The 27,000-nt window shown below is 41.7% G+C and overlaps 1 protein-coding gene across 2 annotated transcripts in view; it reads right to left on the reverse strand.

Annotated features, from left to right (window-relative positions):
* Positions 1-27,000, reverse strand: part of FNDC3B (fibronectin type III domain containing 3B) — a 185,830-nt gene that overhangs the window by 3,605 nt on the left and 155,225 nt on the right. For both annotated transcript variants that reach the window (XM_040073988.2, XM_040073989.2), the window contains 4 exons: positions 26,673-26,953; positions 19,941-20,153; positions 9,957-10,123; positions 7,080-7,207 (listed from right to left, as the gene is read on the reverse strand). In XM_040073988.2, coding sequence (XP_039929922.1) covers positions 7,080-7,207; positions 9,957-10,123; positions 19,941-20,153; positions 26,673-26,953 — 789 coding nt within the window. The remainder of the gene's footprint in view (positions 1-7,079; positions 7,208-9,956; positions 10,124-19,940; positions 20,154-26,672; positions 26,954-27,000) is intronic.

The raw sequence follows: 27,000 nt of genomic DNA on the forward strand, positions 1-27,000 counted from the left end.
GGGGTTGTTTAGTCTGGAGAAGAGGAGGCTTAGAGGTGACCTTATCACTCTCCACAACTTCCTGAAGGGAGGTTGTAGACAGGTGGGGGTCGGTCTCTTCCACCGGGCAGCAACTGACAGAACAAGGGGACACAGTCTCAAGCTACGTCAGGGAAGGTACAGGTTAGATATTAGGAAAAAATTTTTCACTGAAAGAATAATAAAGCACTGGAATTGTCTTCCCAGGGAGGTGGTGGAGTCACCATCTCTGGATGTGTTTAAAAAAAGACTGGACATGGCACTTAGTGCTATAGTCTAGTTGAGGTGTTAAGGCATAGGTTGGACTTGATGATCTTAGAGGTCTCTTCCAACCTCATTATTCTGTGATTCTGTGATTCTGTGTGTTTTTCAGACCCTGCGCTGCGCTAGTGTATAGCTCTGAATTCCATACGGAGTGTTAGTAAGCTCTCGCCACAGTTTGGTCAGACAAAACAATCCTTCCAGGCCCAGAACCGAGGTCGTCACTGCAGCCTCAGGCCCCAAAAAGTATAAACAAAAAATGAATTGGGGAGAAGCAAACTGGGGGAATGTGACTTCACTACCTGAAGCTGTAACTGGCCAATTAACCTCTGATGTGCAAATAGCCCATGCTTCTATCTGTCTGAAAAACTCTGGACTGTTATCCATCTTGGGTGTAGCCCGAGCTGCATCCTTCAAAGGCCTTTAATCAATACCTACTTTATCCTCTACCTCTGTCTAGCTTCTGTTCCAGGTAACCTCTCTACGCATCAACTCAAGTCTCTAAGGAAACATTTCTCAAAGGAATGAACTCGTGGGTAAACACAGGTTCTGGAAAAACAGAGGCACATGGAGGATCTTCTCAACAAGTCTCAACACAGTGCACACAGGGACAGACAACACATCACTTGATGCAGCAATGATAACTCACACTAACCTTCTGTGGGTGTGATAAATGCCACAAACGTATTTCTGCACTCTGAAAATGTGACCGTATGCCTAAAACATATCTAAGACATAATCACCCTGTCTGGCCCCAAAAGGAAGAAAACCTTCAAATGAGGTTATTGGAAATCATTCAATGTGTAGTTGCAAAATTGCTTACAAATGTAATTTTAATGTATTTTCCCCTCACATTTCTCTCAAGAAACAGCAATCTTGCCAGAAATTGCTCTTTCAGAACTGTGGAAATAATAAAATATTATTAAGATATGAAAAATTTCCTCTTGATTGCATTATATTTGGTTGTTTACTAATCCAAACCCATCACGTATTTACGTTAATCAAATGTAGGTAGCACATGCCTCAGAGCACAGTATCAGAAAGGAGAGAAAAAACTGAGTATCTGAGACAATTTTGTGACTTAAATGGAAAAAAAAACAACACTGGAAACATTCACAAACTCTGAAAACAAATAATTTATATAATGGATGGCTGTCGAGACTGGTATATTATGAAATGAAAAATACGTCACAGAGTGGCTGTGTCTGCTGGGAAAAAAACATCCTGAACTTCAGATGCTTCTTCCTCTGCTCATTTACCATTTCCCTTCTCTTTGCTGTGGGAGCAGGAGGCTGAGAGCATCTCCACCCTCCCAGAGGAAAGAACTCGCCTTAGGAAAGGGGAGATTTTCTACAAGTGGGAAACTAGTCCTGAGCCCATAGAGGATTTCCTGTGTGTTACTCTGGAGTAAGAAATGAGGAGGAAAAAGAAGAAACCTGCTCAGCTAAGGACCACTTCAAAGAGCTCAGCTTCCCAGCTTTCCTGCCCTGCTTGCCCCTGAGACTCATCCCTGGGTTAAACTGTTGGTTGCTGATCTTTTGAGAAGGCCTATGACAAAAAGATTAAAGTGCTTCTTTCATTTGTCTTCTCCTTTCCTTTTCAGCTTTCACAGCTTTTTCCAATGCAGTTTGAATGATGGTGCCTGGGTTTCCAGACTAAGCACAAATCCTCTAACTGGCTTGTGTCTCTTGGACCCAAGGCACAGATCAAGAAACAGCATTTATTTAAATGTTGCCTTGCTCAAGTACTGCTCAGCATTTGCAGGAAGTTCCCTCTAGGTCAAGGGACAGCAATACAACAAACTCACCCCATAAACCTCTGTGACTGGCCACAGCCATGCACTGCTGCCTTTCTTCTTGTCTTTGCTTGTCTTCCCAATGCCAGTGAGCAGTGAGTCACTGTGTTACAGGAATTGCAGGGAAAACAAAACTGAAAGAGCTGTAGCAGCCCACAGAAGTGATGAGAGGGTTGAAACATCTGTTTGCAAAGCACCCCTCATCCCAAGAACACCTCTGCCACTCTCTTCTCCTACAGCAATTCCATTTCCAATACCCACCTGCTGTGGGCAACTGTGCCCCATGGGTACAGTTGGGATTCTTCCACCTAAATCCCATTTCTTCAGATTCTCAGTCAGGGCAACTCAAAGCCCTCACAAACCAACTGCCAGCAAGATTTGCTTTCTGGTGCTGCTGTAATTAATAATTTCATTTCAAAATGAAATACATAGCCAGAAAAGCTCTATGTGCCTTTGCCACAAATAAACCTTTGTAGCCAATATGACCACTTCTGAACCAAAATAAAAAAATCCAATAAAATCCAAATAATGACATTTAGTTCAAAAAATTTATAATCTAGACTTCATAAATTACACTTAAGAGACACTAGGGATGGCACAAATACAATCTGTCTTGGCACTGAAAAAAATCCTGCCCAGTAAAAAAAAAAAAAAAAAATTCTGGGTGTTTTACTTTTTTTTTTTTTCCCAGTCAGGGTGGCGAATACCAGTGTAACTGGAGGCCAAGTTTGGCTAAATCAAAGACCTATATCTTTATTACAGTCTAACAAGTATAGATGGCCAAGTTCACTCAAGCCAGCCATTCAACAGCACTTCCCAGAAAAAGGCCAGACAGCCCAGTGAGAGAAGAGTGTAGCTGTAAGGGAAGTTTGAAAAACTACTGAAAGTAAATAGATTATGTGAATTAATATTCACCAATGATAAAGACAAACCATTTCCTGCAATAGCAGGATGCCCCCAGCACAAACATTTGGTTGTGAACACTGTTACACTCTGTGAGTGAACTTTACACATACAACAGAAAAAACCCTAGGCAACTATGAATAAATTCTTTAAATCTGCTGAACAAACATGAAATAAAATGTAACTCTATGAAGCAACAATAGTATTTTATATATAGCACATTATGGTTTGGTGGCCAACAAGCCAAAGTGAAGTGCCTATCCAATTTATCACTTCCAGTTCCTAAAAGCAGCTTTTTGGTTTGGACGCTTGAGAATATAATAAAAATGTGATGAGCTTTCTGCCTGGCTCCCTCAATGAAAACATCATCACAAGTAATAAACTGCTGCTGAAGCCTCTTATGGCATTTGATCCTACAGGTCGAGCTAGAGAGACAGAGAATTCCTGCAGGCAAGGATTTCTCAATTTCACTGATCTCATTAAATAATTCCAACCCTCTCTCCCTGTTTTCCAAACAATAACAATGGCAGCCATAATTGCCCTATAAGCAACCCACTGCAAAGTGCAAGGTAACCTCACCTGGTTGTTGCACCCTGATGCAATGCCCAATGAATTTAATAAATAACAAAAGCCTATTTTGTAGGCAGGGACATCTTCCACCAAACCAGGCTGCTCCAAGCCCTGTCCAACCTGGCCTTGGACACTGCCAAGGATGGGTTTCAATCAATGTCAAAAAATGTGCCCACTTTAAAAGTTTAATTTCTTCTAAGTCACCTGACAGATTTCTTTTTAAGAAACTGGATTATAATTTCATCAGCTTCAATCATTTCACTGCTGAGACACTCAAAAACCCCTCAGAGTTGTGTGACAGCCTTGTCTCCTCAACAACAGTTCCTCAGAGAACCTGCCTTGAAGTGGCTTGCACTGAAAAACCCCAACCAAAGGGAATTACTTGCTCCATCTCCTGACACAAAATTGGCACCAGGGGGCAGAGGAAATACTCAATGCAAGTGGTACTAAATGCCAACAGGTACAGTGCAATTCTGTCATATTCTGGAACACAACCAGCACAAGTGCCTTTGACTCACTGAAAATAGAGAAGGAAACCCAATTTTTGGCTGACTAGAGCTTTACAGAAATTATCAGCTCGCTAAAGCACATCAGATATTGCGTGTCTCCACAATCTAATCCAAATAAAAAGCAATAATTAAAGTGAGAGCTTGGTAAGGCCAGCTGGGCTCTCCCAGGAACCCACATCTCATTACAGACCTAAGAACTGCTGGGGGATTTTCTCACATCCAGGGTATCCTACCCATACTTGTTCTTCTTTTGGAAACATTTGGAGACAGTTTTTTTCCCCCCAGAAGAGATGTGGCAGAAGCTGATGAAACAGCCTTCAAATTCTCGGAAATTTCAAAGGTAGAACATTTTGCTTCAGTGGCAAATAATTTAAGGATAAAGAAGCTTTAAGAGGTTCAGTTCTCACTTCTCATGGTCAGTTCTTAGGAGGACCTGGTTCCTGGGAAATTCCAACCCCAGAGCTGCTCAACTGAGAAACCAAACCTTGGGATGCTGGGCATTACAGCTGTTATCCCAAACTGCAGGTGCTGCACAGCCCAGCCCACTCCCCTAAATCCACATGAAAGCTATGCCAACACAGAGACAATTTAATACACTTTGGAGCTAAATTCTGACTGAGTAAGCTGTGCTAGACAGACGTGCAAGAAACAGAAAAACAAATCCAGGCCACTGATTCCTGGAATCTCCTGTGGCTTACATCCTGATTCATAAACAAGGAAGATTTGATTTCCGGAAAAGAACTGTTCCATGCCAATGCTTTTTTTAAACCATATGTAAAGATAAAGCATACAAATACACAAAAAGGAACACACTGTGTGAGAAACAAGGAAAGGAGTAGTTAGCATTTATTAAAATACACTTTCCAGGGAGCTAAAATGTTATCTGTTTAGCTCCAACAAATCCAGCTCTTCAGACAATTCTCAGCAGAGAAATATTTACAAAATATTCTCCCAGAGGAGAGAAGGGATGGCTGTAGTCCCAGTCTGAAAAAAAAGGGCTTTTGAATACTTTGGTATCACTCTGCTAGATCAAGTGGTGGAAAATCAGCAGCTTTTAGGCTGGGGAGGGCTGCAAACCCTGGGGTGCAGGGGAGGGAGACAGCTCAGGTGTGACAGTCTAGAGAGAAAGGACAGCTTTACTCAAAAGCATATCAGTGGCTGATGTTGCATTCCATGAATAGCCTGAAAATCTGGAGTGTATTTCATTTGTTCCACCCTTCAAAACAATTTGCAAAAATGTTTCTAGTATAGTATATCCCTTTAGATACATATGCAAAATATATATGTCACTTGCAGGGAAGAAAACTCATTTACAAATAAATTTAGGACTTTCAATTCAAAGGTAATTAACATATCAGTAACATTAATGAATATACTGGTGACAGTACTTTTCATTTAAATAGTAGCAGGCATGCTAAAGCAGAGGTGAAAATGTTTTAGCCAGAAAATCACTGAAAGGTGTTTCTGTATTTTATCTTCTGTGCACATTACAGGAGCTCAGAGCACGCAGCCACTGCAGCTCACGGACAGGGATGTGCCCCGGTGCTGACACACCACCCACATTCCTGATGGAGAAAAAAACATCCTGATGGGCAAAGGTGATTTCCGTGAAGGTGAAACACTGGAAATCTCTATTTTTCCCATGGCTGCTTATCAGCCAGGACAAGCATACAAATCCCAGTGCCACTTGGAGCATCCCAGCCAGGAATTTCTTGCAGGGAGTTATTGGTGACAACTCCCACTAAAACCCCTCGCCAGGCTCGTGCCTCATGAGAAATGAAGCCCTTCGACATAAGAAGACCCTAAAGTTATTTCTTTACTTCCTGGTTTTTTTCCACACCACAAGTTCTGGACTGTGCAGATTAAGCCATCACTTATGTCCCAGGAACACAAAGCCATGCCCAGTTCTCCCCAAGGACACCAGAACATTTTAAACACAGGGGCTTCGTTTACTGAAGGTAACGCACCAAAGCTCCTCTGTGCATCAGGCAACAGCAGAAATGGCTCCACTTATCCCCTTGCCACGGACATTATGAGGCCAACAAAGTAGACAGGGGTTTCATCACCTACACCAGCACCAAAAAGGTTTCCCGACAAAAACAGCTGTTAGGTTTCTGAATCTTTACTGCCCCCATGAATTGTCTTGTGTTTTTCCTATTATTATTGATAATTAATTAGTTCACAGTAGCACTCAAAAACAGCCAGAAGAGGAACAAAGACAAGAGTTGCAAAGAAAGCACTGCCTTATACATATTTTTAAGAGTTTAATTAGCACAGCATAAGAGTTTAATTAGCACAGCGTATCTCATTTCCCTAATTTGGATTTATTAGGAATCCGCGCGACAACAAAAGAAAGCACAGGAAAAAGAGAAGCACGCAGATGAAGTGCACTGCAAATCACACAGCCAGAGGTGTGATAGATGAAATAAAAGATCTGTGAATGAGCTGTTCTGCTTCACGTGCTCTGGGGAAGTGGGCACTTGTGATGTCTAATCCAGACAGACAAGGAAGGATCAGCTGTACTTCACTGCCTCTGTTTCCACAGTGACAGAAAGGATACACAGCAGTTACACGTGCATCAAAACCTCGGAATGAGACAGATGAACGAACCACTTAACGCGTCCTCGACTAAAAACCTTGATGGACAGTCTTGGAATGGGCTTAGAAAGATTCACTTTTGACTTCATCTCATCTCCAGATAATGGTTAAGAGCAGCCAGCTCAGAAGCAAGCATGGGTGGATAGAACTGTAACTTTTTAAAGGTTAGTACAGTTAAAAATAGAGATTAACCACAGAAAGAACACAAATCACTCCAATAAAATAACCATGTTCCATATACTCCCTCAGGGGAGAAAACAGCCCATTACAGCCCTTAATTTTGACTCAGCCTTTACCAAAGTGCACCTGACACATCACCATAGGGTGTAATTCAATACAGGAGAAAGAAGCAGCACAGTGGATTTTCAAAACCATTTCCATTATGCCATCAATTTAACAATATTAAATCCAGACCATTTCCCTACCTGCTTGTATTCAGATTCTCTTCCAACCAGGACCTGCAGAACATAACCTACAGGATCTCCCTTCATGGGTGGGACCATTTCCCAGGTAACTTCACAGGAGTTTCCTCCCAGCTGTGTCACTCGAGGGGCTACAATAAAAGAAAATGTGTTAATGTTTGATATATAGATTGCACTGAAATCTTATTTTATGAGCACTGTAATATAAGCCAGGACATTTAAAAAAGGGTAGAGCACCTCTTACCTGTCAGCTGCCACAAAGGAGGTGTGGATTTACAGAAAACTTTCAAAACTTAATGGCAGCGCTGTGCACTGATCTTTTCAAAGCAGAAGCCATTGTACAAATTACACAGACATTCATAAAAGCAGCAATTCTGTGAAGCTCTGAGCAAACACCTGTGCCAGTCGAGATGCCTGTGCATTCCTCCCATGCTACATGCCATTGAAAGAGAGGAATAATGTCTAATATTTCATTCAGGAAAAATAGGAGAAGGAATGTGAGAAGAAAAGCTAAAGAATCTTCTGTATTAGAGATGAAGTCCAGCCTGGGAAGCAAAAGTACAAGCATAATTTTCAAGACTTGGACTCGAATATAATTCTGAGCCTGACACCCGCTTGATCACATCTATTTCTAGCCAGACTCAAACGAGTGCTCTCACTAGAACTCCAGAGAAATTCAATTTGTCAGGTGTTACAAGGCTGCTGCCCTTGGCAGAGGCTTCTCTGACCAGCTGAAAGACAAGGGATGCTGTGCCTTGACCCACGGCAAGCTCACAGGTGAGCCTAGCAGAGCACAGACAGGGACAGCACATTTTTATGTACAACAAAGCATCTGACACTGGAGGACATGAAAAAAACTCCAGGGTCCACCAACCTCTTGATCAGGCAGAGCCAGCAAGCACAGTACCAAAAAAAAAAAGAATAAAACTGGGAGAAACAAGAGTGCTGCACACTTGCATCAGGTGGTTAACATGTGCACGTGCAAGGACATGAGCTTGTTAAAGGCAATCTAGATCCCCAACCCTACAAAAACAGACAACAGGAGGGTCTACCACAGAAACAAATGCTGCTGCATACATTACACGAATTTTAGACTGATTTGTTACTTCCCAAGAGGAACACATGAATCATGAAGGCCCAAATGTAATCAATATCCATTTACTTCTCTCTGCACATCTGCTAGTGTTGAGAGTCTGTTAATAGACGCCTTCATCTTAGCTGACAACAACGATCTCAATTATTTTTCCTTCTCTTTCCATCCCTCACTTCCATACGTGTAAGATTTTTGTCTGACACTTACAAAACACTGCCATCAACAACAAAGCTATTCTAGGGTTGGCATCACTAAGAGAGTAATTAGGAGACCTTACAAGGAGAACAAACACTCCCTTCTGATAGATAAAAAGCCAAACTAAGTTTATCACGTAAATTCCTTTGTATTTCTCCGAGCACAGAAGGGAATCAACACCATCCTTTTGCATCACTTCCCCTCAGCGGTGTTCATTAGCACAGTGTTGTCATGCCCTTTTCTCTGTCACAGCCAGTGCTCTGTCAGGTACCCGAGGTCCCAGCCCACACACGACCTGGTATTTGCACCATTGATATTCAGCTTGATGCTCAGCCCAGGGGATGAGTCACATTTAACAGGGACTCAACAGGCAGACTGGGAGCTCAAAACAAAAAAAAAAAATCTAGGTGAGGTGAAGTGAATAAAATGGATTTTTAGCCAATAAAAGGCAAGTGTGACTACAGTGCATGCTGGTATCCTGGGTCATCATCCCATGCGAGTTCCCTTCCCTTGGCTGGGCAGCACATCTCCCACCTGTGGAAAGGTGTGAACCAGGATAACTCACCCCTGGATAAGTATCCCTACCCTCAATCCCATGGGTATTTTTTGCTAGAGAGTGTTTTATTCCCTGAGGGTGGCCCAGAGCAGCTGACCTAGCAGGGAAAGGCACCCCCAGCAGTGTTCTCCCCTCTCTAAAGATTTGGATACAAAAGGTGTCAGAATCACCAAAGCCAGATTTTAAATACGGAGAAGCAAACAAAACCTCTCTGACACACTGACAGTTGTCATTTCTCTCAGAAATTTGCAGGGCTTGACAGGGAAGATGTTAGCACCCATGAGAAAAGGTGCATTTGATTTCAGCTCAGCTGATCTGACACCCCTTAGAGCAAACCCACCGCCTTTGTAACAGGCCAAAGGAGGACTAATTAGGCCTAGAACAAAAACCCTAATTACATGAAGTTTTATAATGAAACATCTTTCACTGTGGTTTTTACTTTTGCTCCTTCCTTCCTTCCTCCCTCCTCCTCAGGAGCATAATTACTTAGGACAAAATTTACACACAGACATTTCATTATAAAACTTCATTTAATTAGGCCTTTAGTTCTCCAAGTGGAACACATGCTGAGTTCTAAGTCTACTGCTCTATATGTGAAATATCATAATTAATTTTATACATTAAAGGAAAAATAAACCCTGAAGGTCTATATTGGACTTTGCAATCAGAACAACAACAACAAAACATTAAACTTTACTGAAGCTTAAGTTGGTAGGTATACACACACTACAGCTGTTAGATCCCTTGAATAAATGCTGTAGTAATCCAGAGCAATCCCCTGGTAAACATTTTTGATAGCAGCAGCATTTTAAGAGTTTTTTATTACAGTGGTGGCTGACATAAAGGTTATGTTGCTTGTGTGATTTTTTGGGGTGGTAATTTAGCTTCTCACCATTAAGTAACTTCACAACTCAAGAGAAACCTACAGTCAGCACAATCTGGTTCTTCACACGAAACCCTTACAACCTCCCCTCATACTTCACAATTACATAAATATTTACATGTTACTTACACATAAAAAACCCCTCCTACATACCTTTGATTGCAGGTGGGACTGACTTTGTTGTGCAGAAAGTACAGATTTCTGAGAAAGGTCCCTCCCCAGCATCATTGACCGCCTGTATTCTGAACGAGTAGCACGTGGATTCCGTCAGCCTCTGTATCTTGTACGTGTGACTTGGTCCCCTATAAATTGGGATGAACCTGAAACAATAAAAATGAGAGCATGTAGTTACACTGGAGTGGCACTGACATTTCTGGCTGTTGCACTCAGCAGCTCCAAGTATCCATCCTATGAAAACTGGCACCATGTGCCCTGCAGGGCTGTTAAACACACACATAAAAATGTCACATTAATGACACGCTGATGATGAGGAGGAGGTCTTTTGAAACTACTGTCACCTTGCAAAATGATTACATGAATTACCAGGAAGAACATCTGCCACTGGGTTCACCACTACCATGGAAGCAAAATGGATTCAGCCTGTGTCCTGCTACAATACACCATGTGTGCTGCTGGTTGACATGTATGATGAAAACACAATTCATATGTTGACTCTTTAATGGATTTATCTTTATCTCTTCATCTGCACATTAAGACACAAAGACCGTGTCTTGCAGTCATCTGTGTCATCTTCCAAAACACTTCCATTGACAAGTCACACAAACAAACTTGTCCAACAACATAACACTGAACAAAACCAATGTCACTTAAAAAAAAAAAAAACCGTATACAGTTGCTAAAGAGAATCTGACTTCTATTTTCTGCGGCTCTGCTCAGATAAATGCTTTTCACCAGCAGTTGTATGTCAGCCAGCAATTTCTAGCTAAGCCTCTGACCCCCGGGAGCTGAGCACAGTGGGGATGAAAGCAAATGAGGAGGGAGCACCCAGACTGTGCATCCATCCACTTGGCCTCCACAAGGGAACAACATCTTGCACACAACAGTCCTGGCCTTGGAGAACAGAGAATTTGCTGCGTAGAATCACATACTATTTTTTGATTATTTAGTACCCTTATTCAAGTATCTTAACAATTTCAGAAGGTTTTAAATCACCAGGAAGCCAAGAGATATTTTTCTTTGACCTCCCTACCTAGGTGCTAGCTTTATGCTTCGGCTTTGCATGAGATACAGAGTACAACCAATTTGAGCTTTTCAAAGAAACTGGGTCTGTCATTAGCTCTCAGAGAGAAAAATCAATTTGTATTACATTATGATTGCAATCCACGTAAGCACAAACAGAGATCAAGAATCATCTATAATAAAAGGAAAAATTCAGGTAATTCAAATTGCTGGAAATGTACTCTGAGGACTAATGTGACTTACTACCCCTACTGAGTTTTAGTGAGACCCACACCTTGACAGGAAACTAAAGATCTGTGCCCACAAGTTTTTAAGAGGAGAGTTTAGAGCCAACTTCCTGAAGAATTGTTTTCTTAACCTTATGCTTACCCAGTTTAAGAATTCCCTGCTATCCCACATTTCTGAGGCTCACGTAAGCAGCCACAGCACTTTTAAAAGACTGACACAAATCTGTGCTCATGAAATAAAACTTCTTGAGATTCACCACGTGATAAGCAAAGAACACATCCTCAGGACAGGATTAAGCCTCAAGAGACAAGATGCTGTCCCTCTGCACTTCTTGCAGCTCAATCAGGCAGCTGGCTCAGAAACCACTGCACTACTCACAAGAGCATAGAGATTTGTCCCTGACCCTGATCCAAGGGCAACAGAGAGCAAAAAAGATCCAATGCCTATTTTAGACTAACGACCTCTTTGCAGTCATTTGCAGGGTTAGGTGAGCAAGGGAGGATAAATCTATCTTCCCAACTCCAGGCTGGGCTTAAGGTACATTTCCAGTCATTCATAAGGCCAATACCAATGACCCAAATGACATCTTCAGCTTTTGGATATGACTAAGGTCACTAACACTCCCTAACACTGAGGAAGCGATCTGGAAAAACATTTGAGCTCCTTCTGTCACTCGGGAACTCGACTAATACTCCCAGTTCAGTTCATACTAACACTCCCATCCACTTCCCATCTCCACTCATTTCTACTTCTCTGTCTCAAAAAACATCTGTAAGGAAAGCAAGAACTCTTACAGAGAAGCTTGCAGCACAGGACTGTAACTGAAGCACACTTAAAACTTCTGAGATCTGGCCATCTTTGAAGAAAGAGGGCTTCCAGTTTTGAAAGAAGAAAGGCTGATGGCCAAGCCAATCAAATTCAGTTGCTGCTGGGCTTTATTGTGACACTAATGCTTTGTAATTGTGTTTGAAGACGCAGATCAAGATGTAAGGCACGGAATGAAGGTGAAAGACTAACTTCAAAATACTTGTGACTTTTTGATAAGGTAGTGTTTTCCTCGTGCGTAAAGTAGGCATTTCATAATGCTCCAGGATTATTTCTGTTATTTTTAAAAATATTGTAGTTCATCGATGTAGGTGGCTATAGATATGGAGCAGTCTTTTTTCACTCTCCTGGGCTTTCTGCTGGAGGACCACAATGAACTTAAAGTTGAGTCAATCAGTGTAGCTGCACATTGCTACTCTGAGATAGCACACGTTGAACTAAGGTAACATGTTCATATTTTTGCAATTTCATTTTTAAAATCTAAATCTAATTTAAAAACCACATCTGAACACGAGCTCTGTGCACCTTTGTCTTCTTGGCAAGCCTGTAGTTGTTCACTGTGCTTCATCCAAGTCTCATTCCATACGTTGCCTCAAGAACAAGTCAGCTCTGAGCTTGTTTGCAAGGGCTTAATCTCTCATGCATTGAAAAGCTGACTTAAGCTGTGTATGGAAACCTTCCCTGTCCTGTATCGCCCTCTCAGCTTCTTCAAAACAAAACATTTTAAAATCTCAGAGGTTTGTCCAGTAGAATTCAAAAGACAACAGGCTACATATTTCAACTGGCACCCTGCCTTTAAAAACATTCAGCCTCTGTGGTAACTGGCATTCTCAATACAGCTGTATCTTTTTTTAAGTTTGCACCATCCACAATTAAACCTGATTTATTCTAATTTTCCCATGCTGCAGTGTTGCCTCTCCTCTCCACTAAATTAACAGCAGATACCAAAAAGAAAGCAACTTTCTCCAGGGATGGAGACACTCCCCAGAGGCTGCTTCTCCCTCATCTCATGGAGTGATCCCAATTCTCCCTTCCCAGACATTCTCACATCAGTCACGGATCATTCATTTACCTGCACACAGCAGAGGAGAGAGAACATCACGTTCTCCAGCAATTGTTAGGGAGACACCACTGCTGTTAGTTTCTCATCAATACCCTTTTATTCCCTGTGAAGATCTTCTCGGAAGCATTCCGCATGCCGCAGCTATTTTGTTTCCTCCACTTCAGTCACCTCCAGTCGAGCAGAAGAATATGAATGGACCTGCTCTACCTCTGCTCATTAATTGTCAGCACATTTTGAGCAGCTTGTTCCCTTTCAAACTCTCGGGTCTTGTTTGTGTTTTGGTAACCCGTTGGTTCTTACAAGAATTTAATTTGAAATACTGTACAGCACTAAGTAAGATGGCAACCTTGGGGGGAGGCACAAAGGCCGAAGGAGCCACCTGAATGATTCAAAATAAGTGGTCAGATGTCAGGATTTGGGCTGGAGAGCAATCATCAATACAGCACCAAGCTGACCTGGTGACCTGAGGCTTCACATCAGCACACAAAGTAAACTGCCTAATTGGGAACTGAAGTACAAGAATTTGACAAACCAACAGCTCTTTTAAAATTATTAATGCTACATCACATTATCTAAACATTTACTGCCCCCACCTATTTTCTTAAGACTGTTCTCTGATGTGGTTGCAGAACATTATCAAACACTCACTGATTTATGTGATTTTCTCTCTCCACCAGCAGCTCCCTGTACTGTGGCTGGCAACAAGGAAAGCAAAGCTTCAAAACAAATTCATCTAATTCAGAGACAGAGGAGTAAAGTCAACACACTAATTTTATTTTTTTTTTTTTTCATTTCTGCTGTATTTTAATACATTCTGCTCAAAGAAAAAAATTTCCTATCTGCAGCACCTCTCATCCCCACATCAATCACTGTTCTATAAGCAGTACCAGGGTGACCCAATCTTTTCAGCTTTGGGGCACCTTTCCAAGGCACTCTTTGGGATCTCCTTTTGCAGGCAGGTGCTGAGGGAAAGTAAACACATAACAAGAGTCCTCCAAAGGAGTTTTGTGCTCTCACAACCTCTCCCAACTCTGGTTTCCAGTCCTAAAATGAGGTGTGATGCAGGACCAAACAGGTGGGATGCATGGGCCCCCTCTGACCCGAGGATCCGTTTTCTGGAAGATTCCTTTTAGAAAGTTTTATCTATAATACCTATTATGTGTATTATCTGTATTATAATGTATGCTCACCACTGACAATATGATTTTTGTTTTTATGAATAATAATAGTAACAACAGGGCCCAGTGAAGAAAACATTTCCTTCCTTATACTTCAAAAATGAAAACTAAGCAAAGAACAGAAAGAGGCAGGAAAAGAAGTGATAAGTCAGATGGAAAGAGTTTGGTTCTCTTCCCTGAATTATCCAGCACATCTGCAGGCAAGACAAAGGATACTTGCTGCCAAAAATCAATTTTTAGCTTGTTTCTACTAGATTATCTTTCATCTGCTGCTGAATTTGAGTTTGTAACCCATATTTACAACAGAGAGATGTCTGGAATTATTGAGAGTTGAAGTATTTCAGCCTACAGAAGCTCCTCCATAGCAAGAAAAAGAGTGGTTTTTTTGGAAGGAGCATCCGGGCACATTCAGGGGGAATAGAAGACAGAGCAGCAAAGTGCCTGACTGAAGATTCCTGTGTGTTGCCACATCTGGAGGGCAAGGAACAGGCAGGGAGGGTAATACTGAGCACAACTTAATTGGGAATTAACAGCATCTGAATGGAATATGTGTGAGAAATCAGGCAGAACACGCAACAGCCTCTTGAAATTATACTCAGGAAGAAGTAGATGAGGCAGCTACAACACCTTGCCAATAAGAAACACTGGATATAAATAAGAGTGAACCTAAAGCTAAAACCAAAAGAGAACAAACACAATTCAGAGCAGCGAACCAATATTCTTCCAGCCCTACACGTGTTTACCTTCCTTGTGCAGCATTAGAGCCACTTTCCCAGTGTGGCAGCAACTAACAGTGTTTATGGGCCCTCAAATGATGCTCACTGAGCACACTGTGTCCAAGCTGCTCTGAGACAGCCCCAGGAACCTGGGCAGAGCTGGAGGAGGGAGCCAAGCTCAGCCTCTCCTTCACCAACGTCAGCAAAGTGAAGCTGGAACCTGAAAATGTGCCCTTGGAAAACTGGCCTGGAAAGCATGATCCTGCTGCGCTGAGCTGAGCCTCCATTATGATTTAGAGATTAAATGTTAGAGTCATTACTCTAATCAAGGCGTTCTTTTTCTTACAAGGTCGTTACAGATGTGCAGAAAACAGTTTTTATTACAGTGACAATCTTGGGTCCTATTTATGATCTGCTGTGTGGAATACTCAGTTACCCATGAAGCCTGAAGTACCTGCAGATGTGCACAGACAAAAATAAAGGGGAAAACTTTATTTCTTACCAAAGCAGGGATTTTTTTTTTAATACACTTATGGAGTAGCATCTTACTCTGTGTCTTGCCAGCTTCCTAGCAGCTGCAACACCTCATCTCACACATTTAACGTGGTTTTCTCAGGCTTCACTTTGTCTCAAATAATGACACACATACAGTTAACTCACACCTACTACGAATGCTGGTTTACTCCTGCTTCCAGGAAGAAGGATGAAATGCAGTAACGAGTTAACCCCCTTACACCTGGGAACAGTTCTCCCTCTTCTTTTTCATTTGCAAAGCCCCAAGTATCCGATCAGAATGCTGCTAATATAAATATTATTAAGAGCAATACTCTCCTACAAAATGTGGCAATGTGAACACAGGTTAGCTTGAAAACTTTCCTGAACATTAACTTTCTATCTAGCCAGGCTTACAGTGGTAACTCCAGCATGCCATCTGTCTTGGTGCTCATGCTTAATTTCCTTTTATCACTGTTTTACCCAATATGAAAATGATTTTTTTTTCCTGCAGGTTTTTGCAAGGATACATTAACTTATCTGATTTTGTATTTTAATAGAATTTCACAAGCCAGTAGGACTGATACATAACAGTAATTGCTGTTAAAATGGGTGTAAATTGTCCTGATCAAATCAGGAGTGTAAACAATTTTTTAATTAGACTGCTTGAAACTTGCAGTAACCAGGGAATGATTATGCAAAAGTCATCAGGCAAGGGCAGCACATCCAGCAACTCATCCCTCTGTGTTTCTATTGTACCTTCAAGTTAAAGCAGAGCAAACACCCCACGTTGAGGCTCATGTGTTCATCCACTCCCTGCTACCACCAGCTGAAGACAACAGAAGTGTGGGACAATTGTCAATAATCCTTACACTGTATTTTTAAAGAATATGTTTAGGGTGTTTCTTAGTCAACCTTACCAATGACTCTCCCTTAGGATGTAATTACATGTGTATATATTGATTGTGATTCTGTACACACATAAAAATCACACAATTTACCTCAGCTGCAACAAACAGTTATCTAAAATAAACACAAGCAACTGATAAATGACCCACTACTAATTTACTTGCTAATTCTCCCTTTCAGACTGGATATTGTGAGCATTTTAAGACACTAAGAGGTGTAATTAGTTGTGGGAACAACTAAAGATTAATTACCAGTACAGCAGGAAAAAAGTAAAAAACCATTAATTAGGTTCATTTGTTCCACAGAGGAAAAAATCCATAGTATTCTGGAAAGTAGTGCAATTTGATTAACATAAATTTCTTGACGTTACCACAATTAGAAAATGAAGTCACAACTGATAATTTATTTAAAAAAGAAAGGAATTTCATAGGCCTCCTTACATAAAGGTCACTTACTCTCAACTAACGTTTCTATGTACTGAGCTTTCCAGAAACAGATTTTTCTTCATTTCCACTCTGTGCTGCCCATAATTGAAAGGACAAGTGATGCTAATTTCGTCTTCCTAAATGTCACACCCCGAAGAGCTAATGGGAGCTAACGCAGGTACATCTCTGATGTGCACACCTCCTCAAGCCCTTACACTAATCAGTGCCAGAAAACTTCCAAGTATTTTGCTTCACAGGTCTTGAAATCAATGAAACATTTGGTCTCCAACAACTGGCCTGTTACACCTCATTACAGGAAGGAAAAGTTGAAAACAATCCTTAATGACCAGGACACACTGGAGAGCACTGGCTGACTATCATTACATAAAACCAGAGGTGAGTCTTTACCAAAAGGCCATTAGAGCTGTTGGGTCAGGATGGGACTTACTGATGATTTCCTTTTCTTGAAAGAACTTGATCATCTTTATATTTCTGCTTGTGATAATGCTTCAACAGCATTTCAACAGTAACTTTTATTTTAAACCAAAGAAGGGACAACTGTAATGCTGAATTGAGGGATTTCAATATAAAGGCATTCTCAGCAATTTCAGATGTCTCAGGGAATACAGTAACAATGTTCTCTGAAAGACCAGAAAGGACAGAGGTCACTTTTCAGCTATCCGTGTTTTAAACCACAATCTCCCTGAATCAATTACTCTCTCCTCTCCCAACATAAGGGACACCATGCCCCCTCTTCCTACAACCCTTTCAAACCATAAAGTACTCCAAAACATCCTTCTAGATCATTTATTCTTTGTTGTCTTTTTAGAGACTGGCTTCCTAGAGGGGTGGTCAGTCCCAGGCCTGTCAGTGATTCAGAGAAATTTGGACAATGCCCTTAACAACATCCTTTAACTTGGCTAGCACTGAACTGGCCAGGCACTCACCCTGCACGACTGCAGGTCCCTTCCAGCTAAAGTATTTTATTTAATTGCTCTTCACATGTGCACAGTTTACTGTGCAACTGAAGAGGCCAGTGATGCTCAAAGAGCTGTATTCCAGTATTTTTCACAAGCACACACAGGGGTGAGCCAGCCCTCGGTCCCAAGAGGGTTTTATTGAATGGGAATGATCTCAGAGAGGATTCCTGCCTCTGTAACCACCCATTGCTCCTGGGTGGGCTGTCCTTCCCTGCTCATCAGGGATGACAGCTCTCCTGGATGTACACAACTGTGCCTTGCAGGGGCATCTCTCACAGTGATCAGTGCACACAATGGAAAGCAAAAAGACACTGCCAGACAGGGAACAGCTAAACAGATCTCACTGCCAGGAGCTGCCAGCTCCAGCTGCTCTCAAACACAACACTGCACCCATCCCACTCCTCTGCCATGCCCACATCAGGGAGGATTCATTAGCCCCAGCTCTGGCTCATTTCAGGAATTATCTGGGCTAACTGCTCCAAACCCAACCACCAAAGGGAGCCATCTCATGGAATGGCCCAGGTCAAGCAGGAGGAGGCAGCACAATGTAGAGGAGCAGTCTCTTTGCATCTCTGGGAGCTCATGTGGACTCTAAGTCAAATTCACAGCTAAGAAGATCCAGCAGAGAGAGTATCAAGTTCAAATGGCTCCCAATTAAAAGCTCATAAGAGACCATTTGCAGTGGGAAAAGCTTGTGCAAAAGCAAAGGATCACGTTAAAGCTCTGTGCTAAATCAAAGGAGGAAAAAACCCTCCTTGCCTGCTGCGAGGCAACATTTCACTCTTACAAGGAAACGTACTGTTCACCCCAGTATAAAGACAGGTTAAAAACAATTTACAGTTCCTCACCATCCTACCTGCAGTGCTACATGAAAGCAAAGCAGCCTGCTGGATGTGTCTTGGGAGCTGACTGAATCCCAGGGTGCTGCAGGTGATGGGCTCCTGCCAAGCATCACTGCACTCTGAGGGAACTGATTTTACCAGACTTTCAAATGGGAACTGATTTTACCAGTCAGACTTTCAAATGGGTATTTATATTCATTGGACACCTCTCAGGATTAATACAGGGGAGCCTGTACCCTCTCTCCATCAGTACAGTTGAGATACTGGGAGGCATTAAGGCATTTATTCATGGTGGATTTATTACTTAAAATTAGAGCTTTTGGGCCAGATCTTTAGCTGGCATAAACTCAGCATAGCTCTATTTAAATTAAAGGAATTGTGCTAATTTACAGCAAATTATGATCTGTGCTGAAGGTCTCTAAGGATAATCTACTCGATAAGTCACTTATTTTAGCTAATTGAAGTAGTTGAGAGTGTTTCTTAGTAAATTATGAACCATCTATGATATTTATTCATTGAAGAGCTCAGACTGTTAGGCATTACTTGCATGTTGTCTTTCTTTCCTTCCCTTTTTTAATTGAATGTATCTCATCACAACTTTGGAGCTACATCAGCAAATCTCCCCATACAAAGTTCACGTGGAAAGAGTTTTTGTTTAACACTGACTGTTTAATTTAAACATGGATTTGCTCCTTGAACACCTTACTTCAAAGTTATAGTGGAGCTACCAAGCTGATGCCAAGCTCATATATCCTAATGCTGTAAAACATTACAGCTATAAAATCAAGATCACCACGTTGCCCAAAAAACATTGTTCTGCTCAGTTTTACCTCACCCAGACCTCTGATTTGTAACCCTTGGCTCTATTAATACACACAGCAACTGGGGGCAGTATCTTTGCTTCATATCTTCCAAAAGGTAAAGCACTGTGGCCATGAAACTTGATTTTAAATTTACTGGCAGAGAGGAAAGAGCTTTGCTGCAACTTCACCAGTACAGGATTGATTTCTGTTAGACCTGGCAGTGCTAGGTTAATGGTTGGACTCAACGATTTACAGGTTTTCTCCAACCTTTTCCAATGATTCCACAACTCTGTATCACAGCTTTGCTGCATAACTTGCTCAGACTGCAGGTACAGAATGCCTATTAAACCAGCATTTTGTATGTACTGGTAGGCACAAAGCAATCAGAAAATCAGAATTTTTCCTTCACTCACAACTGCGTTATGATGAACCAGCATTCTTTTGCATTAGCACAAGGAAAAGATTTTTCCTCTTACCTTTTATTTCTGTCCTCTATCTGCAAGATATAGACCATGTCATCAGCAGAGTGAAGCTTGGAGCTGCTGTCTCCCCACTTCAGCTTCAGGCTCTGAGGCCCTGCTGCAGCACACTCCAGCCGTGGAGGTAAGGGTGGTAATGGCCTGGTTTTTGCTTTAATAAAGTGGCTAAAAGGTCCAGCTCCAATTTCATTGACAGCCTGGATCCTGATCCTGAAACGAACAGCAAAAAGATGAATGTTAAATGAAGCGTTTTCACAAGGTTCTTGGCATAAACACATCCCAAAGGACAAGAGAGCCTTTGGGGGCTGACTGCTCCATCCCTGCCTCAGTGCCCCACCCCAGCTCCCAAGGCTTTCTGTGGCACACTGGAAACTTCTGATAGCATAACAAGGATCATCCTGCTTAGACTGTAAGAGCTGCAGTGAAGATGTTAGAAATGCAGCAAGGCAGAGGGGAGGGTTTGGGTCTCAGGACCTGGTGACAGCCCCTTCAACCACAGGGACAAGGGGCAGCAGCACAGCCTGGAAAACATGAAGTGCCCAACCATGAGTAAATAAAAAGCAGAAGTGTGTTCTGGTTTTCTAACAAAGATGATGGACTAACTGAGGTGAAATCATTCAGGGAAAGCACGGGTGTCACTGCCATGACAACCATCCCCACGCTGGCAAACACCCTGAAGACCCAGAGCTGTGTTCTCTGCGTGTCTCACAAAGCACACTGTTTAGGCACAGGAAACTCTGCTGAGAGGAACTAACGGAGAAGGTTAAATCCACACACCTCCTACACTCTGCCACAAACTGCAGAAATGTTAACTGCCGCTGAACTGTCCATTAAAACAAATAAATGCTGGACCCAGGCCACTCTCCCAAGATGCACAGAAGCCCTCGAGCCATCTGAGGACAGCAAGAAGAAAAGCAGAGTACCTGCCTGGTCACAGCAGCTTGAATTTAGAAATGTTCTCAAGATGGAGCCAGTCTTCTAAATGCTATTTCTTTCTTAAGGTAATGACTCCTGCTTTCTACTTTGTTAATTTTCTCTTATCTCTCTGCACCTTAGTCTAACACTGAGGTGAGTGAGGAGTAGCAGTCTCTGACCATGGTAACATCAACAGCACCATACAAAAGTGGGAAATTTGCATTTCCAAATAGTTTTGAGGACTGTGTAAATACAAATATTGGTACAGATAAGCCTGAAAAGTTTCAAAAGTTTGCTAAATCAAAGAGTAAATAGGAAAAATCAGGATAGAGAAAAGTAAGTTTAAGATAGTTCAGCCTAGTTTAGTTAGCTGGAGAGATGCCATTTACTTTGGAAATCCTGTGCACAGCAGCCTTATATTTTCTCATGGGTAAAGACTCTTTAGAAGAACTGTCTTTCCTTGGCAAAGCTACTTACTTTACTGAAGAACATAAAGTGATGCAAGTTCAAACAAACAACACATGAAAAATTACTCTGAATAGCAAATTTTCAATTCTACCATCAGGAAAAAAATGTGTTAAAGAGACAGGGAAAAAGGCTCTCCAGAGAGTATTCCCCTTTGGAAAAAAACCCCAAAATTGTATTTTCTGCTTTTCAAGAACATAAACATTGTTAATAACATATTGCAAAATAATGAAGTCTGATCTGTTGATTAGTCAGCTAAAGCCACTGCACACTGAGAATGCAGTGTGGATACAGTGATATGCAAATGTGAGCTTAAAAACTTTGTTTATTGACCCAGCCATGGGGTAATGTATTGCTGGGTGTGGAGCTGCATTTTCCCTTTAACCTTCCTTCAGGTTTCAGGAAATGCATCCTGACCACCTTATAACACTCCTCTTCCTCCCTAAGGGTGGATGGCACAAAGATCTAGTGGGAGCCTCCTCTTCAACTGCTGCTTGTAAGCATTTCAGACAGAAAGAGGAAAAGGCTCTCCTAGTATCTGAAGAAATGTAATTAATATAAGCATCGACCTTACTTCATATGTTACTGGTTTGCTTTAGATTGAAGAATCATTACATCAATATTTAATGGTGTTTCCATTAAAAAAAGCAAAGCCTGCCTGTATTTTCACTGGATTCTAGCAAGCTGTCATTTAGCACGTGCACATACACAGTAACAGCCACATTACAAAATGTAGATTGATTACAGCACCATGCTCTAGAGTGCACATCCCTTAGTTTTGTTTGGTATTACCTAAAGGCTCAGTAACAACAAAGCCTCTCCTTGAGCTTTTTAACTTCAGCTGGTTTCCAACTGGCAGCTACCACACCTGAAATTAATCTCTCTCCAATATCACACTTTTTAGATATATACATGCACAGAAACCTGTGCTTCCACGTCTTACTTTTGCCAGGTATTTCCACAAGGCAAAAATGTATCTCTTCATTCATTTTTTTTTTCTTGTTTTCCTCTGCTGCACAGAGTTCTTGCTCCCCCCTTCTGACACACACAAATATGCACACACACACTCCCCTTCGGACTCTGGAGCACAGTAAGACTGATGGAAACTCTTCAGCCTCAAAATAGAGACAGGCATCTTAGCAAATGAATGATGACACTGGGAAAGCAGGAACTGATTTATTCGACTCTAACACGGCTGATGTGGCCACTCCTTTGTGCTGATTGCACCACCATAAAGCTCTGTAAATTGCCACTATCACTCCCAGGGCCTGAGCTTCATCAGACACACAAAAACAACTCATTCTGTGTTTCCCGTGCACGTGGCAGTGCAACCCAAACGCAGGTGCCACCTCCCTCTGAAAACCAGCAGTGTCTGCTCAACAGGCATCAGGCCTTGGGAAGCCCAGAGAGAAGGGGAGAAGGAAGAAGGGAAAGAGAAAAGGGAGAAAGGACCTTGTGGAGAATGGGAGAGAGAAGATGGTGGGAGAGCACCTCGTACTGCACCACCTCTGCTCTAGCTCAGGTGCTTTTTAGTGTCCCTGCCCCAGGCTGTGCCAGTGAGCTTCTCCAGCTGGGTGGCACAGCCAGGGTAGGCAAGAGAACACCCACAACTAAGTGGAAACCAATTACTGCTTACAGAACTGGTACTGGGAAAAATCAACTCTTTATTTTATTGTAAAAGTACAGAATAGACAAGGAGAATCATTTCCAGTAAAAGCACTTCCTGAATTCCTTTCAACTTTTCCACTAATGGTTTCTAAATGAAAATACCCCAAACATCCTCTTGGAAAGAAAGATGGTTTAACAATCTGACAATCACAATTTTACAACAAGTTTTTTGAAAATGTAAGGACTGTATTTAAGAATAGTGCCTAATTCTGCAGACCCTGGACCAATAATATTTATATTCATTTTCACATTTTCCCACTACAACTTTTAAACATTTAGAAAGAAAAAGTATAAATCAGACTAGGCAAATTTAGAAACCACAAAATGATCTTTAACAGACCATTCTCTCTTAAAAGATTCTTGACCCAGGGAAATAAACACACTAAACAGGATGCTATTTTCAGATTGGTCACAAAATCCTTCGTATAGTATTCCAACAAACTGGAAAATCAACTTTTGCATTAATTTTAGAGTCTGACATGAGAAGACTTTGATTCCCCGGTTCCCATAAGAGGAATGCCACCAGTTGCAATACATGTGCCTGTGGAAACCTGTGGGAGTTCAAATGCCACGGACTTCCAAAGGGGAGGGGAAGCAGCAGCCTGGACGTGAACAGCAATCACACACTGCCCCACAAATCCCCACTCAAGACTCCTGGAAGAAGACTTAGCTTTACACCCTGAAATATATTTTGTTTTATAGCCTACTTCAACTTTGCTAATTTGAGCATCCACATGAATCCTTCTCTCCATCCTGGATGATCTTTTACTTGATACGGTTTAAAAATCCAAAACATTTATAGAATTTTTATTCCTAAACTAAATTAAGTGCTGCTATTAAAATTTCATAATGCTACTATATATTTCTGTACACTGTGTAACTTCTGAGGAGTAGAAGCATTCTAAAAAATTGGAAGCTGTTTTGCAGTGAAGTATCTCAACAGCAGAACACAATTATCTGTGGAACGTGTTAAGTGAAGCTTGGGAACAGAGAGTAATAGAAAATTGGTGTTTCTGTGACTGTTGAATACTTATTTATTGTGGAATATTTATTAACTCACTCCTAGTTACATCAGTTCGCAGAAAACCAGGCCAAGTATATTACCCTATAATCTGAGTTTCCAGAGCTCTGTGGCTATGTCAATAAAGCAGAGAGACTGCAGAACTCAGACATACTTCTGCAGCTGCTCACCAGGCAGGATGTTTACACAGTGCTTTGGGGAGGCATCTGCTTTCTGCAGCAGCAGAGCTGGGCTGTGCCCGAGCTGCAGTCCTCTTGACTCAGCCCTACCACGGCCACTCGCAGGGTGACAGAGGCATCTTCCAGTGCCTCCTGCCTTAAATGCGTTCTGGGATGTAAATCCCTCTCATGGCACGCTGGTTGGATTTGCTGCTAAGATAAAACATCCAGCTTTGTCAGCTTGGAGCCCACCTCTGCAGAGAGCCTGGAGTTTCTCCGTGTGCTCCTGGGCTGCTCCTGTTATGGCCATTCTCACAGAGAAGCTGGAAGCAAAGCAATGCCAGGCCCGAGCTAACAGCTCCAACAGGGTGAACCCACGGGGACAGGCTTTCACAACCACCCCCTATCCAAAACAATTTAAATTTCCAATTTTGGACTTGCTGGATTCGCAATAACCAAGATTTGCTTTCAATTTTGGTTTCCCGCAGCCAAAAACATTGACAGTGGAATTCCAACTCAACTGAAACACATAAACCCTTTGCTGATTTACTTCAAATTCTGCTGAAACTTTGGCAAAGGAGTTCAGAGCCTCCAACCCAGTAGTATTTGGCTTGTTTAGTCTAGGAAAAATATGTTCACTGTTTTTAAACACAGCAGGGAATAAACACTTGAGAGGGAGAAGAGTAAATTGTGTTAAACAAAACTGACACGAAAAGTAGACTCATCAGTGGAGAAATGTAGAGAATGAGATCAGTGATGTTCTGAAATATTCTTCTGATTCAGCCAGGGAGGGCAGAAAATGCACCAACGTTTGGCACACAGCCTGATAATCCTGCTCCTTGAGGATTTGTTTATCAGGGCAGACGTTCCCTCATCAAAGAAAGGTGTTAAGATATGATTGAAGAAGAAATATCAGTGAAAAACTTAATGATCAAAACACTTGGACAATTCTGATTAGCAAAACAATACTTCAAACTATTGATGAGGTACATTTGCAATCCAATTGCCGTCACTTGTCTGCCCTTACAGGAATGAGATGTAAGATTTGGGGTTTTTTTCTCTGATTTTCTTTAACAAAAGAGCTTTCCTACATCATTCCTTCTGATCAGCCATCCACTGGTCCGTGCTCTTCAAGTGGAGGGTTTTTTTTGGTACAAACTTCATCTTACAACAATATTTAGAACAGTTAATGCTTGTGGCTTTGGCTGTTTCATTTGGGCCAGAGACAGGACAAATCCTTGATTAAAATGATGTGATTTAATATGGTGCTTTTTACAAAATAATGAAGTAAGAATGCAAAAAAAACCCCAAACCATTCCAATCTCCATTTCTAAGCCTTGAAGAAGATATTTCCCTTAAGGAAGCTGTAGACAATCAAGAACCAGCTAAAAAAGAGACTGAAGTAAGAATTCAGTGAAGAATTTAAATGGCACATTCTGTCTTAAGTGAGTTGCTCAAAGCTCCATTTTCAGCTTTTTTGGGTCTTGGTTGAACAAACATTTGAGGAGAAACCAGGGAATATGAGAGTGCCCAAAGATGATGCATTTCCACAGCTGAGTGACCAATCCACAGAAAAACTCTCCAACTTTATATGAATGATCTGTGAGCAAGCAATGTGTGCTCCTCATTTTATTTGTATCCTTGCTAAAACAAGTTCTTTTTTTTTGGATACACGATAAAATTTGAATTATGAACTTATAATTTACATGACCTGGAGGACTGTGACCTTGAACACAAAGTAAAAGAAAAGAAAAATGTTCCAGCAAGTCTATGTCATGTCTAATTTTACAACTCTGTGATCAAATTTCAGTCTTTATTAGAACAGCACTTAAAATAGAATTTCTTTTGTCACACATTCTGTTGTATTGCTGTTCATTGCCTGCATGGAACCATTTTTCTTTCTTAATTAGCAATTAGGGGGAAAACATATAAGCCTGAACATTAAACTAATAAAATTTTGGCAATGCCACTAAGCAATTTATACTCCGAAGCAATATAAATTGGTTTTAAATTCAGATCATTTTTTCATTCATCTCCACATATCAAAGAAAAAAATAGGTGCAGCTATACAAATAAAAGTTCATTGTGTGAAAATTGCTAACCCTGCTCAGGGATCAGTAACTTAATAATTTAATCCCTTGGAACAGTACTTCTAAGTAGCTAAAAAAAAAAAGTAAGATGTAACACTGTACTTTTAATTATTTCTTATTTTTAAAGTTTATTTATTTTTAACTTTATTATTACCAGTGTAACTTTACCTTAGCAGAGCAACTCAAAAAGGAGGGGAGGTGAGAGATAATGCAAGGAGAAGAGAAAAAACGCAGGAAGAAACAATACTTGAACGCAAACTACCACAATCCATTCCATCAAGGAACGCAGACTCCTGCGCTCTTAGGCTGGTTGTTTGGGGTGCTGGTTTGCATTTTAATCCACTCTGCACGCCACGAGCATTTCCTGTGTGAAGCTGAGCTGCGTGAGCCCGGCGCCCCGTCCCCAACTCACCGGTACGAGGTCTCGGGCAGCAAGCCCTCGATGACGTGACTCGTCACGTTCCCCACGGGGATGCTGACATCTCCCAGGTCGATGTTGTAGGATGTGATCTCAGCCCCGTTATTGCTGGGCTCTTCCCAGCTCACTACAAGGCACACAGAGGGTGAGGGCTGGCAGGCACGCACGTGCTCGTCCTCCAGCACGCACAGGGTGGAGACGGCATCAGGCACGGACGCGGGGATTCTGCAGGTCACCAGCTCGCTGTAGGGTCCAGCTCCAGCCTGGTTAATGGCCTGGGTGTGAGAACAGAAAAGTATTTACCAATGTTCTCCTTCACGTG

This window comes from Hirundo rustica, chromosome 10, assembly GCF_015227805.2.
Source record: "Hirundo rustica isolate bHirRus1 chromosome 10, bHirRus1.pri.v3, whole genome shotgun sequence".
NCBI classification, from domain to species: Eukaryota; Metazoa; Chordata; class Aves; order Passeriformes; family Hirundinidae; genus Hirundo; species Hirundo rustica.